Source organism: Micromesistius poutassou, assembly GCF_964030765.1.
Source record: "Micromesistius poutassou genome assembly, chromosome: 16".
Classification (NCBI taxonomy): Eukaryota; Metazoa; Chordata; class Actinopteri; order Gadiformes; family Gadidae; genus Micromesistius; species Micromesistius poutassou.
The window spans coordinates 6,798,907-6,813,177 of NC_140286.1; the positions used below are offsets into that span (position 1 = coordinate 6,798,907).

The 14,271-nt window shown below is 45.6% G+C and overlaps 2 protein-coding genes across 2 annotated transcripts in view; one reads left to right on the forward strand and one right to left on the reverse strand.

Moving 5' to 3' along the window:
* Positions 1 to 7,045, reverse strand: part of tep1 (telomerase-associated protein 1) — a 28,095-nt gene extending 21,050 nt beyond the window's left edge. The window contains exons 1-10 of the mRNA XM_084481194.1: positions 6,915 to 7,045; positions 5,632 to 6,153; positions 4,979 to 5,173; positions 4,338 to 4,487; positions 3,352 to 3,516; positions 2,482 to 2,616; positions 1,802 to 1,873; positions 1,258 to 1,382; positions 800 to 957; positions 304 to 413 (exon numbers count right to left, since the gene is read on the reverse strand). Coding sequence (XP_084337320.1) covers positions 304 to 413; positions 800 to 957; positions 1,258 to 1,382; positions 1,802 to 1,873; positions 2,482 to 2,616; positions 3,352 to 3,516; positions 4,338 to 4,487; positions 4,979 to 5,173; positions 5,632 to 6,147 — 1,626 coding nt within the window. The 5' untranslated portion in view covers positions 6,148 to 6,153; positions 6,915 to 7,045. The remainder of the gene's footprint in view (positions 1 to 303; positions 414 to 799; positions 958 to 1,257; positions 1,383 to 1,801; positions 1,874 to 2,481; positions 2,617 to 3,351; positions 3,517 to 4,337; positions 4,488 to 4,978; positions 5,174 to 5,631; positions 6,154 to 6,914) is intronic.
* A 293-nt stretch (positions 7,046 to 7,338) lies between these two features.
* Positions 7,339 to 11,907, forward strand: LOC311360431 (uncharacterized protein). Its single transcript, XM_084480508.1, has 5 exons — positions 7,339 to 8,140; positions 9,173 to 9,268; positions 9,449 to 9,554; positions 10,009 to 10,111; positions 10,463 to 11,907. Exons 1-4 carry the CDS (start codon positions 7,618 to 7,620, stop codon positions 10,064 to 10,066), a joined length of 783 nt encoding a protein of 260 aa, XP_084336634.1. The 5' UTR covers positions 7,339 to 7,617; the 3' UTR covers positions 10,067 to 10,111; positions 10,463 to 11,907.
* Positions 11,908 to 14,271: the final 2,364 nt, after the last annotated feature.

Below are 14,271 nucleotides of genomic sequence, written 5' to 3' on the forward strand. Positions count from 1 at the left end.
AGTACAAAGGAGGGATCATGCCAGATGTTTATCTCTGGGGAAACGTTGAATGATAAAAGATAAAGCAGATAAAGACATCGACTAAGTATGAGTGTAAAATATAATTTTCATTACCCCAGTACTACAATAGCAAGGTAATAAATAACAGTACGACTTCTGCAACTCTCCATGCAAGATTAAGATCACAGAAAATTCAAATCAAACTCCTTGCAACTGTAAGTGACCACATCTCACCCCACTTGAGGCTAATTGGATTTTCCCTTCATAATGCGCATGATTGGTCAGTGGTCGGCCTTCTCTCACCTGATTGGTCAGCCGATCGAGGATCTGCTTGTGATGTGGTTCGCTTATACCCTGAGTGATCATGTTCCTCAGGTTCCTCAGCATGGCCATGAAAGGCAGAGACTTGTTGTCTACAGAGCACATCACACTAAATAAACCAAGTGCTTGTATGGAGAAATAGAGCAAATAACTAATTTAGGCAAATGGATGAAATTAAAAACCATGTTAGAGTGTAACTAAGAACAAATTCCTCTGGTGAAAGATTGGCTCAGTGTTTCCGATCGGCACAAATTAATATCAAAATGCTTTTTGCCGTTGATCGTGCAGTAAATACTCCATTAACCATGTTACACCAGAGAAGGCACTGTCCCTTCAATTAGATTTTTTATTGTTTATTTATTCTTTAATATGTCTGTGTATGCATGTCTGTCTGTCTGTATTTCATCATGCCCCTTTGCATTGGTGCATCGTTGTGTCTGTGTGCGTGTGCTTGTGTGTGCGTGTGTCTGGGACAGACCTATAAGCCGTTCCCAGGTAGCAGCCTTGTTGCCCTGCTGGCTGAGAAGCCGCTCCCAGGTCTCCGGCTGCTCCAGCTTCATGCGCTGTCCGGCCCTCTTCCTGTCCCACTCCCCGCTCAGCCCGCTGTGGATGAACTGCCTCGCACCCGCAGGGTATCTGGTGTGCACCGCATGGACACAGATGAGCGCGTGCGCACACACACACACACACACACACACACACACACACACACACACACACACACACACACACACACACACACACACACACACACACACACACACACACACACTTCTCCTAAAGTCCTCAGTAAATGGTTGTGGGTGAAACCATGTTGCATGGCTTCAGAAGCTGACCCTGAATCAACTGAGCTACAGACATCTGGGTGAGGTTCTCATGCAGGCTCAAGTGGCCCGCATGGCAAAAGATCAGTGAGTGAGTGAGTGAGGGTCTTACTTTTTTCCCAGTACAGCCATGACATGCTGGGCCGGCTCTTTAATGTGGAGCCTTGCGATCATCTTCTTCATGTTGAATTCTTTCTGTTTCTTATCCACCACTGTGTGGGTTTTGGCCCCATTCAGCTGTCGGGTCAAATGGCAAGCATCATGCATGCCGCTACAACTTTAAAATTGCATTCAGACAAATCGCGAAGAACCTCCCTAAACTGTAAAACGATGGCTGTGGTTGTTAAGGGCCTGATCTCAAGTCCTTACCTGGACCTAAACCCAGCAAAACCACACATCATCATCTTATCACTAAACACCGAAACATAAAAATCTCTAACCCGAGATTGAAAATGATCTAACCAGTGGGCACGAAACGCCTCCCCGAGATCATGACCTTCAGCCCGATTGGTCAGACTTCTAAAAAACACTTCCTGGTTTCACATCATCACTACGATGTGAAATTCAAGTGAAATAAATTGCTGTGTTCAAAATGAGGAATGTATAAATATTCAAGCTAGGTCGACGAAAGCATTGAGTAGAACGAATGGGCTCACCATTTCTGTTAAGAGCTTTTCCTCCATGGAGAGCATCTTGGCCCACCGGGAAACCTGCTCCGGACTGTGTTTCTATAGCCCAGGAGAACCACCAGAGGACTGACATTAGAAAGACCCTTCCAAGACTGGTTTTACTTCCTGCTTTGCCCCTCAATAGCCAAATGAGGTGCTAGAGTTATTGAACTCCATGACGTGTCATGAAAAAAGCCGATGTACACCACATCTGGATTTACATATTTGTAATGCTTAAATCATTATGCATCACTTTATTGCTGGATTTATATTTTTAATACTTCAAGGCGATCCTTCAACATACTTTGTTGAAGGATCCTTGAGGTTGAAACAATGCATTAATCATCCTGCATCACATTATCCTGGGATCAGCCTCACTTTGTATCGATACAATGTTTTGAATGAGCTTCTCATGCATTTGGCTTTATAGCAATGGCCAGCAGTCAAACAAATACATTGAGAACATTGAGACTCAATCAAAACACAATTCAATCAAAACAGAATGGGGCGATCTACACAAGCTGAATGTAGCTTTAAATACCCCCACTGGTGCCAGGGCATGCCAGGGCATACAAAGGCATGCACAGCACGCTGAAACAACAAAACATGGAGCATGAAGTGAAGAAAAAGAGGACTCCTGTGTTTGACAGTTCGGGCCATAAACATACCTTGGCTTTGGATTTCTTGTTGTGTTTGCCACGGTGTTTGCGTGTGTTGTACTTGGCCAACTGGTACTCGCTGAACTGCTTGAACTTGTCCGCCATGGCCTTCTTCAGACAGGCTGGCATGGAGCGACTGAAACACTGAACACCACAAGAGAGCGAGAGAGAGGGAGGGAGGGGAGACAGAGAGAGAGGGAGAGGGAGGGGAGACAGACAGAGACGAAGGGAGAGACAGAGACAGAGACAAAGACAGAGACAGAGACAAAGACTGGTTTCCCTCTTATCAACAAATTTCAAACCACTGCATTTGTACCTAAACGCAGCCATTCCTTTTTGATTATTTGAAATAATGAGTCCATAGAACCACTCTCCTCCACTATTAATGCAAGTATAGTTTATTTTAATATTTTCTATGGAGAAACTTTGAGGCCAAAGCTCATGCTTTGTTGCAGAACATGTATACAGAAGTAAAATAAAAGAAGAGCTAATTAAAAAATATCAGTTGGACGTGAAATAAATAAATTAACGCTAGAAGTGCAAAGGAGGTGGTGTGAAACACGTCTACAACAACCAAGCAGCTTCAAGGGGTGGAAGCGTTTCCTCATATTATTATACATAATACATCATTTCTAATTTTCAACAGAAGTCAGAAGCGAAGGTTGTGACATTTAACCAAACACAAGTTATAAGGGAAATTGGTTGTCACACACACACACACACACACACACACACACACACACACACACACACACACACACACACACACACACACACACACACACACACACACACACACACACACACACCATAAGAGGTGTCTGTGCACTTGTGACCACCATTTCCCTTTACAAAATGCTTTGTGGTCAGAGTGTTTACCGTGCTGTAGAGGCGGGCTACTTCCAGCCAATCAGAGGGGAGCTGCACAGCAGCGCAATAATAGCGCCGCACATGAGGCTTGGTGATGGGCAGGTGGGCGGCCAGGGCCAACAGGAAGTTAGCCGTGATACGGATGTTCAGCTCCTGCCGGGTGTAAACCGCCACCTGCAAACATTGGTAACAACACACGGATAACCAGTTGACTTCAAATCCCATCACTCTTTGAATATGATATGCGTATATTTGTGAGGAGAGTTAAGGTTGCTTTTTTCTCCTGCTATTTGTTGTTGTTGTTGATTGAATGATGATAATAATATATTCAAGTATATAAGGTTTGTCACCTGGGAGATTGACATTGGTTCAGATCTTGATATGTCCCGTTTGGATTTGAGTTATGTCCTGTACAGATAGCAGTCATGACCTGCATTTAAACGTCTAATATAGATGTTTTTATGTCTATTATTATTTTATGTATTTTAGTTATGTCCCCTGATCTATGAAACCATATGATCAAGAGCCACTGTCTGAGGACTTGGGTTTCTATTCCTCATATCTACCAGAAAGGGAAATGAGAAATTCCATTTTACCAATGCAGGAGGATGCAAGAACAGAATCACTGAAGATAGGGTACCCTACGATGGGACATGGGCCTTGCATGTTTATTCTAGTTTTGTTGAAATTCGTTTTTAGACCTAGATCTTATATATGGAATTACATAACACCTAACATTACCTGTTCCAACACAATGTAGTTTGAAGACAGACAGATAGATAGGAGAGACAGACAGACAGATGGATGGGCAGACATACAAACCGATACAAACAGACAGACAGACGGCAAGACAAACCGACAGACAGTGAGGCGGACAGACGGACATGCAAACCTTCAGAGAGACAGACAGACAGACGGACGGACAGACTGACTGACGGAGAGATGGACGGACAGACGGCACAGACAGAGAGACAGAACGACAAATCAAGGAGGACCTTTAGGAGGAACTGAGGGTCCAAGGAGGAGATGTCCGTCGCCAGGGTAACGATGGTAGGCCAGACCCCTTCCAGCTCGTCCAGGCTCTTCTGGCCCAGGGTGTTACTCTTGCTGAGCAGGGAGCTGAACACGGCGTTCAGCAGCAGATACTGCAGTAGAGAGGATGGTTCATTTCACAGCAGGTTGGATGGGAAAGAGAGTGTGGAGTTATTTATATTGGTCGTGCAGTGTTTTCGCTAGTGGTGGAAAAAAATAACACATCACAGGGCACTGTCTGATGACTGGGGAATTGTTTAGGAGATAATTGATTAGACATTAAACATTAGCAATGAAATAGGCTGCTCATGGATGGATGAACGTGGAGGCACCAGGGTGGAGGCAAAACGACAGCAACAACAAATTGTGCCGGTGTGATTAGGCGATTCGATTACAATTTTTCCCTCTCGATCATGAGCCACAAATCAAATGAATGTAGCTGTAAGTTACCACCACAAAAAAGAAATTTCAAGAGCTATTATCAGTAATGTGAAATGGGATGATGATAACATGCAACCTGTAGAGACCTCAAAGAAGATCAAAAACTTTACCACCACACTCCTGTATGGTTACATGACACATGGAGAGTCTCAGGATATCTTACCTTTTTATCATTTAATTCCGCCTCAACGTCTTTTTCCCGCTGGGGTTCGGGAAATTCCTCTGGCATGATGGCCAATGTTTGATCCTGCTCCTGATTGGCCATTTCAATGTCGAGGACCGGAATCTCTGCAGTGATGTCATCATCATCATCCTCCTCATCATCATCATCATCATCGCTGTCGTCGCCAGAAGAAGACTGCAAATTCCAACATATTTGAGATGAAAACAAATGCTCCGACCTCTGACCATGTATAGTTACTTAACAAACAAAAAACATTAACCTCCCTCCCTCCCTCCTACATTTCCCCGCCATTGAGAAGCACCTGTGATTGACAGGCAAGATGAGTATCAAACCAATCAGGAAAGAGATGCCCTGAATGGGCAGAAATGTCTAGTCTGGAGCAGTCTAAAATCGATATGCCCTCCTACAGTGGCAGGCACAGTCATCTCGACACAGATATTCTAACAGCACATTTCAATCAATAATGGCTAATGGATGGATATGCCATTTCTTACAAACTACTTAAAACTGACCTTTGATTGCATTGTTTGCATGCGAGAGGACGCATGCTTTTTCTCATCCAATAGACCAAACCAAAAGGTACACAAAGTTAGAAAAAAAAGACATTACAAAACAAAAGACGGAGAACGTACGGTTTCATATATAGAGCTGGCTTCCTGGCCCCTGGACCACTGAGAGAACGTCTCCTCCCCTGCTCCGTCCCTCTCGTCTGCTCCGCCCCACGACGACTCCTCATCCTCGCTCCCCGGTGTGGTGAGACAGGAGGAGGGTGTCGGAAGGGGAGCGAAGCGCCTGAGGAGCGCGCCGCGGGCCGTGTCCAGCGAGGTGCAGAGCAGAGCAGAGGGCTTGGCTGTGGTAGACGCTGCCTGAAGCAGCCTATTCTGGGTGCTCAACAGAGGGGAGGAGATGGAGGTGGAGGCGGGAGAGCGGCCAGAGGTGGAGAGGAGGCAGGCGGATGTGGTGGAGCTCAGTTGGGTGGGTTGGAGGGACGGGCAGAGGGAGAGCAGGTCAGAGGAGGCCGCTGATGGCTGGTGCTGCGCTAGGACCTTGTTCTCTAGGCAGAGAGGGAGGTAATTGGAGGTGAGGCTCCGCCCGGAAGACCGGTCGCGGCCGGCCAGATCCGAAGGCATCAAAGTCAGGCCCTTCATCGAAGACTGTGAGAGAAGCCACAGGGTGAATGAGTCAGAAGAGCAAAGAGCTGCAATCTCCCGGTCTAAATATCACAGACCAACAACAACAACACAACAACACCAACAACACTCTATATGGCGGACCCCCCCCCCCCCCCCACCCCCCACACTCCCTGTTCAGTTCTTATATTACACAGGGATAACTTGATTGGCAGGATTCCGTTGACTGTTTGAACAGGTGCGGTCTATTGGGTTGGACTCTGAATGGCTTGTATAGTGATAAATGAGTGCAAAGTTTACATGCAATGGAGACCGGCCGGGGAAGTACCAAGGCTTTGCAGAATAAATGAAAGATAAGGGAACATATAAAAGGAATTGTGTGGCTGAACAAAATCTAAGTTAATGCATCAAGTGTACAATATAGAGATTATTGCAGACTGCTAAATAGCCTACCCTAGTCAGACCCTAATATACTTGATAAGGCACTGCTGGACTTAGGTTAGAGGCTATATACTCTATGCAAACACATCAATAAATAAAGGTCCATTGTTTGAGTTATGCTATATGACATACCATTGGGGCTAAACATAGCTAAAATAAATGTAATTAATACTTAAAATATACCAGTATAGGTGAACATTGTAATGTTGAACAGCACAGGTAAGCAAATCTGTGTCCTAGAATTAGTCTTAAAGAATAAGTCTTAAATATCCTAGCATGACTCACGGTTTCCAAAGGCGGGGTTTTGATAGTTCCTATGAATTCAACACGTAACGCAAACCTACCTCTTACAGTAGTGATCCTTCTTAAACTATCTTCCGATTTGTTTGAGAACTTATTTAGTGACAATATCAGGCTTGTTGAACTAAATAATATCCACAATAAACTTCCTAGTCCATTGCGCAGCAGCAGCGACGCCTTGATAGGTCAGCTGTATTGCGTACCGTAAGTACAGTCTAATTGACGCCATCACTGACATTGACACACAAACTTGCTTTATTTACACAAACTCGCTTTCTTTACAATAGTAACATATACTTGTATTTACTTCACACGTGAATATAATGAGAGCAAAAAAAACTGTAACACAATGTGAAATCATCTCCAGCTCACCTTTTTCAAACCGATGTATGTTTCACATGACGTTACCGTAGTTATGACTATGTTGCGCAAAAGAGGAAGCAAATCGGCTTCATTTCCGCTGCAGTCGCGAGAACGGGGACGCCAAATAAAGAAAATGTGTGGAGAACGGGACAATTGACGCCAGAGAGGGTTTAATTTAATATACGATTAGGAATTAGTTTATACGAACATCGGCTATCTGAAGTTCTGGGTTAGAAAAAAAAACAAGTACGTATACAGCCAGTTGGTGGTTAACACTGAGGCTGACGAGTTCCCTTGTTCTGCAGTTCGCTTTGGAGGAAGCCCCTCGTCCAGCCAGCTGGAATAGCTCATCTGTTAGCTGGTCAACGGCCGCCACCACAAGAAATGGGGACGAGAGCCAGTCGTCTACAAGAAGACCCGGTGGTCCCCCCTGCTTTCGGTAAGGATGGACCCAGGCGGGAGTCCTACCGGAGACCCCGCTGTACCAGGCCCACAAGTCTGGTGGTGGAGTTCTCGGGGAGTTTTGAAGACACGGAGACCAATCAGAGCCGCTCGGAGGAAGGCAGTGATTCGGACATGGGACCGCAGGCAAGCGCTGACGGAAGCCCCGAAGACAACCACAGCCTTCCCTCTAGCATCAGCCAAGCCTCGCCGGCGGATGACACCAGCGACGGGAGGCCAGGAGAAGAGGGAAACCTAAGCCCACAGGCCCCTGATAATGCGGAACATCAACCCGGGGAAGAGACAGGCCGCATGGCTCACCGCACTTTTTCAGAGCGTCTCCCCGGGAATCGACACTCTTCTGGGCGCAGTGTCACCACCAGATCCGCTCGGGTTCGGGGCATACACCAGCGCCCGATGTCAGAGGCATGGATCGGCCTTTATCGAGTCAACAGCCGTCATGGCAGTAAGTACAAATGGATCCCACAGACCAGCACTGTGTCATGTTGACGTACATAATACATTTGCGGTAATGACTTTATATTTTTTCAAATGTGTACATTTGGCAGCGATTGAAATGGCGAATATGTGTATCATTCATTAAGTATAGCTAACGTACACATCTACAATATGATCTGGGGTCATAGAAAAATCGACATGGACATTCTTGTACGGATAATCTCTTCTCTCGTGCTTGTATGCTGACTGGAATCCCCCTGTGTTGACCCATTGTACAACGTAGATGTGTGTGGCACTGGAGACATGCGAGCTGGCCCCTCTCATGTCAACAATGCCTGTGGAGTCAACGGTGGTCGCCGCCGTATAGTTAGTAGATGCAGCATGTCATTGGTTAACAACGCAATCCATCCTCTATGCGGGATGTAAATGCAAATGGACTCGATTGTTTCAGGGAAAAGAGAGGGGGGGCGCTTTGTGCCTACATACTGACATTTGATATACAGTGTCATGGTGGATGCGTGAAAATTGAGATCCTATACATGACAATGCCATATACAATCTCAAAGCACAACATGACAATGTTGGGGCCGGGGGTTCTTTTCACGCTCCCCGGCCCAGGGCAGCCCCCGAGCTAGTGTGGGGGAAATGGGTCAGAAGCTTCACGTGCCTACTCGTTGCTGACAGTGGCACATGGATAGGAGCGACGCATGGAGGAGAATGGGCATTATGTAGGGCAGCAGCGCCGGTTCACCCTCTCCGTCTGCTACAGTTTACATCCCTTGCTGGCTATCCTGTCTGAGTTCCAACTGTCACAGCACGATATGAGAGTTCCAATACGTAACGCACTGTGACACCAATCCCAAGGTTGCACTTCAGTCCCAATCCAAATCAAGCTAGGGTGGAGAGATGTCAAGCCCTTGCCAGCCACTGTTCAGGCCTGACACCCTTCATCGTGTATATTTTAAGGCTATGCCTTGCTGGCAGCTCTACCGGTGTGTTAATCTCAGCTCCATTGTTGTGTCCTCTGCCTTTTTGACAGACATCCGCTGTCCATTCTGCACCAAGCCTTTCCCCGGAGGGAGAATCGAGGATCACCTGTTGAGCTGCCTTACATCTCCCCCGCTCCCGTACAATAGTAAGTGACCCCTCTTTGTTGAACACAACATTGTTCATGTTTAAGCTCACTCCTCCTGCTGTCAGTTTAATTTTTTTCGTACATCACAGAGGGGAAAAGGCTAATTGTGTGTGTGTGTGTGTGTGTGTGTGTGTGTGTGTGTGTGTGTGTGTGTGTGTGTGTGTGTGTGTCCACGTGCAGCGGACGTGCTCAGTAAAGACAGTGGCGAGTGCTCCATCTGTCTGGAGGAGCTGGCACAGGGCGAGACCATAGCCAGGCTGGCCTGCCTTTGCGTCTACCATAAGAGGTAAGGTGGACTCCCTCCTCTCAGACCGCACTAAAGCGCTTGCCGGCTGAATCACAGTGAAAAGAAATGCCGCGGCTGGACGCATGCCTTGAAATACTGAGTGAAAGAGTGTTTCCACTGAAATCTTTAGCAAAGGCATGATTGCAGATGGCAATCACACATACTTCATTCTTGAATCACAGGGTTGACCTAAGTAAATAAGCGCAAATGATTCAATGTTTAGTTTCACTTTCAACCTTGATATTCCTGAAGCTCATTATGTTAAATTGCAGTGGTTGAATGTGGAGTCGAATCAAACCTCGGGGTAAACGCCCAAAACAAATTCTGCTTTATGCAATTTTAATCATTGCCTCAAATGCCAACAGCCGCAAACTGCATCCTCAATAACCTGTCTTCTTCCCCCAGACGCGGCACTCAGATAATGTAAACCTAACTCTCTCTGTCTCCCCTCCAGTTGTATTGATTCCTGGTCCAAGGTAAAGCCATGCTGTCCCGAACACCCCTTTGATTGACTTCCAGGTCACTTATGATGTGCCCCAGTGACCTACCCCTCTCAGGTAGGTGTGTGTGTGTGTGTGCGCGCATTTGGATGACCTTGAAAGACCTGTGTGTGCGTACTACTAAATGATGAGTTCATAAGCCATTAGATGCTATTTATTTTATATAAATATAAACGATTACCATTTAGACGAATGGACAGATTTCTTGCCCTAAAACATTAATAGCCAACCACGGTGACTGCAGACCAAGCATCATAATCAGCATTCTTCTATTTGTTCAGTTCTATAGCGAAAATCTCACCTTCAGAGAGATGTGAAGGGTTAGCCTAACAACGTTAAAAAAACGTTGCTAAATCTTAAAATGAAAAGTCATCTGAACGATATTCTTCTCACTTTCCATCCCTATAGGATACTACACTGAATCCCAATACTGCAAGGAAAAAACAAAATACACATCTATATATCTATATATTATTTGAAAAGTACCCGCATAGAGGAACCGCCTATATTTCAACGATGACGCAGAGACTGGAAATGTCTAAAAGCCTGTTGGGAGGACCCCGTCCCTCTCCACGGCACACCGGCTCCAATCATTTAAACCACTGATCTCTCGGCCCGCGTGCCAGGGGCGGGGCTGCTGTCGCAGGAAGGGGCGGAGATTCCACCTTAACACAAAAGTAAAGGATTTTCACTTCTGAATCTGATCTCGCCAGACGTGAAAACATGTTTGTCCAAAATTTGAATACAAGCAGCCGTGTGTGTCCTCCAGGAGACCATGTCAAACGTGGCGGACGAAGACAAATGTTGTTCCTTTCTTTTCCAAAGACCTCATTGACTCTGCCTCTCTCCCTGTATTTTATCCAGAGAGGCGTTTAGCTGTTTTGTATACCATTTGCATCAACAAAGAAAGTATTGCTTCATATTCCGTTGAACGAATGTGGCTTTCCTTGGCTTTTTTCGCTTATGAATTACGAAGCCAGCACATACCGGGTTGGCTGGTGTAGACAGCGCGTTGCTTTTTGCCGTTTTTTTTCCAGTTTTGTTTATTTTTCCGAAGGGACAAGGGCCCGTGGGTGGGAACAGGGGGGGGGCCGCTGTTGTATTTAGGTGCTTACTGTTGTCACCTTTTTGAAAACATTTCAGGGGTGGTGTTGCGGACGGGAGGGGCTAACTTAACTGTAGGTAGGTGGTTGGCTATTGAGCCATCTACAGGTATTTAGTTGGCTATCCACTGGCCAGGTGGGTTAGTTATCTGCGTGTGCTGGGCTGCCACTGTGTTTGCTTCGGATGCGTCTGTATTTCACGAAGGTGTGTTTTCGGGAGCTCTTAACGCCAGCGACGCCATTTAAAGCTTTTTTTTTTTTCCCCACAACAGCACTTTTGCTCCTCGGGACCGGCCCTTCTCAAATAAGGCGGTGCGTGATTCTTTGTGTGCCCGTGTGCAGAGTATACGTTTGTGACATTTGACAACGGGATAGCAAAGGGTCCCGCCGTCCCAAATATAACATTGTATCCAAGACTGTGTATGTGTTTTTTTTATATGGGTTCATCCATAATGTGGCCCCGCAAGCCTGTTGCTTTGAAAGGTTCCCTCTTCTTTGTTAGAGATAGATATATATATATATACTTTTTTTTTTTTGGTAATGCTATGGTTAATAAATTTGCCGACAGCCATTATTGGAAGGCAACGGGCAAACAAACAAGACCCACTCAGCTTATTTTTTTTTACTTTGATGAAAGAATGTGTTTCTCTCTCTCTCTCTCTCTCTCTCTCTCTCTCTCTCTCTCTCTCTCTCTCTCTCTCTCTCTCTCTCTCTCTCTCTCTCTCTCTCTCTCTTCCCCTCTCTCTCTTCCCCTCTCTCTCTCTCTCTTCCCCTCTCTCTCTCTCTCTCTCTCTTCCCCTCTCTCTCTCTCTTCCCCTGACACCATTTCACTTTCTCTCTCGGTGACTCGCTGTCCACATTGTTTTGGACTCTTGAGTCGCCATCGGACCATCTGTTTCAAGGAAAGCTCATAGAGGTGGCCCGAGAGGGATTTGGGTGTAAGGGGAGTGACATATTTATGCCACATGACAGCTGCCCCACAGTACACCGTAGGCTGTAGGACAGCCGCATGCCTCTTGTTTTACCCAGCTCTTCCCTTTGCCCCCTCTTTTGTTAAAATCTCCCCAAAACATTTCCTATTCATGATGGTCATTACTAAATGCATTTCAGTGGCTTCTACCGTCGCCATTGCCAGTCATGGGTTTTCGCACTGGTGTAGTGGGTTGGGGTTAAGAACGGTATTTGTGGATTATTTCGGGACTGGTTGGACCAAGCAACTTGGATAGACGGATAAATAAAACCTGGGCGAGTTGGACATTGCAGGAAGGCCCCCAGCCACTCCACAACCCATGTGTGTGACCCCACAGTAGGATAGGCATTTGTGTGTCTCGCTATAACGGTTGGGTCTGTGCAGGTTTCCATATGGGTTTGTTGTCGGAGGTGCTATGACTTGTTCTGCCAGTAGAGGGCAGCCCTGTGCATGCTTTTCCTATTGTATTAAATCAGAGGAATAATGCCAAAAGTGTGTGTGTGTGTGTGTGTGTGTGTGTGTGTGTGTGTGTGTGTGTGTGTGTGTGTGTGTGTGTGTGTGTGTGTGTGTGTGTGTGTGTGTGTGTGTGTGTGTGTGTGTGTGTGTGTGTGTGTGTGTGTGTGTGTCGGGCAGGGTGTGTTTTGACAGCAATAGTGTGAAAGACTTGCATTGATCATTAGATGTTACATTGTGGTGATAATATTGGATTATAACGTTGTAAACTATGTACGGGTGGGTGGGGGTGATTGGAGGGACTTTGGGTTGGATTGTCAATCAAAACAAAGAGACGGTCTAAATCCCCATACCATACTTGGAGATTTTAGATTTCAACACCCTCTCAAGCTGTGTGGTAGAATACCTCTTTTTTTGTACCAATGCTAACTATATAGGCGCCCTGTGTAAACTCACTCTCTCCATCCAACCATGATTTCCTTTCACTGAGGAAAAAAACCTTTCATCGCTGCCCTATGCTTTTGTGACCAGTATTCAAATCAAATGGAAGAGAGGGGAGTTTCGGACTCCCTCACAGAGACAATTCCCCTAAGATATGGACAATCTGCCTCCTCGCTGGTTCAGAAACAAATTGAGTTTTATTTATTAAATTGTAAATATGTAATGCAATTTGAAAAACAAACATGCTCGGTCCTTGTCTGTTCTAATATACGGTTTCTAAGCTCCGATCTTTTGTATGTCTCAGAAGTTGTTTTTATATGTATTTTTTACAATAAATATATTGTGTCACGCTTGTTTTCGAGTCTGCTTTGTGTATAACAATCATGCAAGTGATTTGTGTTTTTATGACCTTACCATAGAGCATAGGCCTACTATTAATGTAAAACAAATAAAAAAACTTCTGTCCATTCCTCCATCTGATTGGCATCCTAAAAAAGACAATCACCTAGGGGCCATGTTGGTGAATTTGGTGGGAAAACCTTGAATGTGGAAACCATGGTTTCCAACCCATCCTACCCTTCTCACTAATATGGCTGCTCTGAGAAAATGTATATTCCATTCCATCTGTAACTCCAGTGTATTTTTCTGTGCCAACTCGCCGCCCTCCTCCTGCCCTTCTCTGCAGTTATCCACTCCCCCTTCCCTTCCGTCTGCCCCTCTCTTTCTACCCTACTCCCCGCTCTGTACAACTCTCAAATCTACCCTATATGCATGTTGTATATAGAAAAGATGACTTCCAGCGTCTACATCTTCCATGTTTTCCTTATTCCGTACTCTCAAACGGAAACTACAGTTTAGATGCCGACATGTGTTTTAAGATCACCAACCAGGTGTCTAGTGCTCCAGTGCTGTGCTTTGTTTGTGGGTTGCTAATGTGCTTTCTGTTGGTTTAACAAAGCAAAAAGCCACCTGTGGTTACGTTTCCCATCATCCAGGTGTACAAGCCACGCAGAGAACCAACTCCCACTTAAACATTGAGAGCTTCATGCTTGCTGGTATTGTTTGGCACAAAACCATGTATGCAATGCATGTATGTCTACCTACAGACACACACATTTAGGGAAACAGCCAAGGAACCACTGTCTGCATGGTTTTGGTTTAAGAGTTTTGTATCCTATGCAGATGGTAGTTGCCACTGTTGTACCCTTCCATCCTTCGCCTTACGGTCACACACAAATTATACCAGTCTA

What these genes read in the sequence shown, in the direction of transcription:
- LOC311360431 (XM_084480508.1), top strand. Translation starts at nt 7,618, where the DNA reads ATGGGGACGAGAGCCAGTCGTCTACAAGAAGACCCGGTGGTCCCCCCT. An exon ending in AGTCAACAGCCGTCATGGCA is followed by an intron (nt 8,141 to 9,172) that starts GTAAGTACAAAT and finishes CCTTTTTGACAG; the next exon opens with ACATCCGCTGTCCATTCTGC. An exon ending in CTTTGCGTCTACCATAAGAG is followed by an intron (nt 9,555 to 10,008) that starts GTAAGGTGGACT and finishes TCTCCCCTCCAG; the next exon opens with TTGTATTGATTCCTGGTCCA.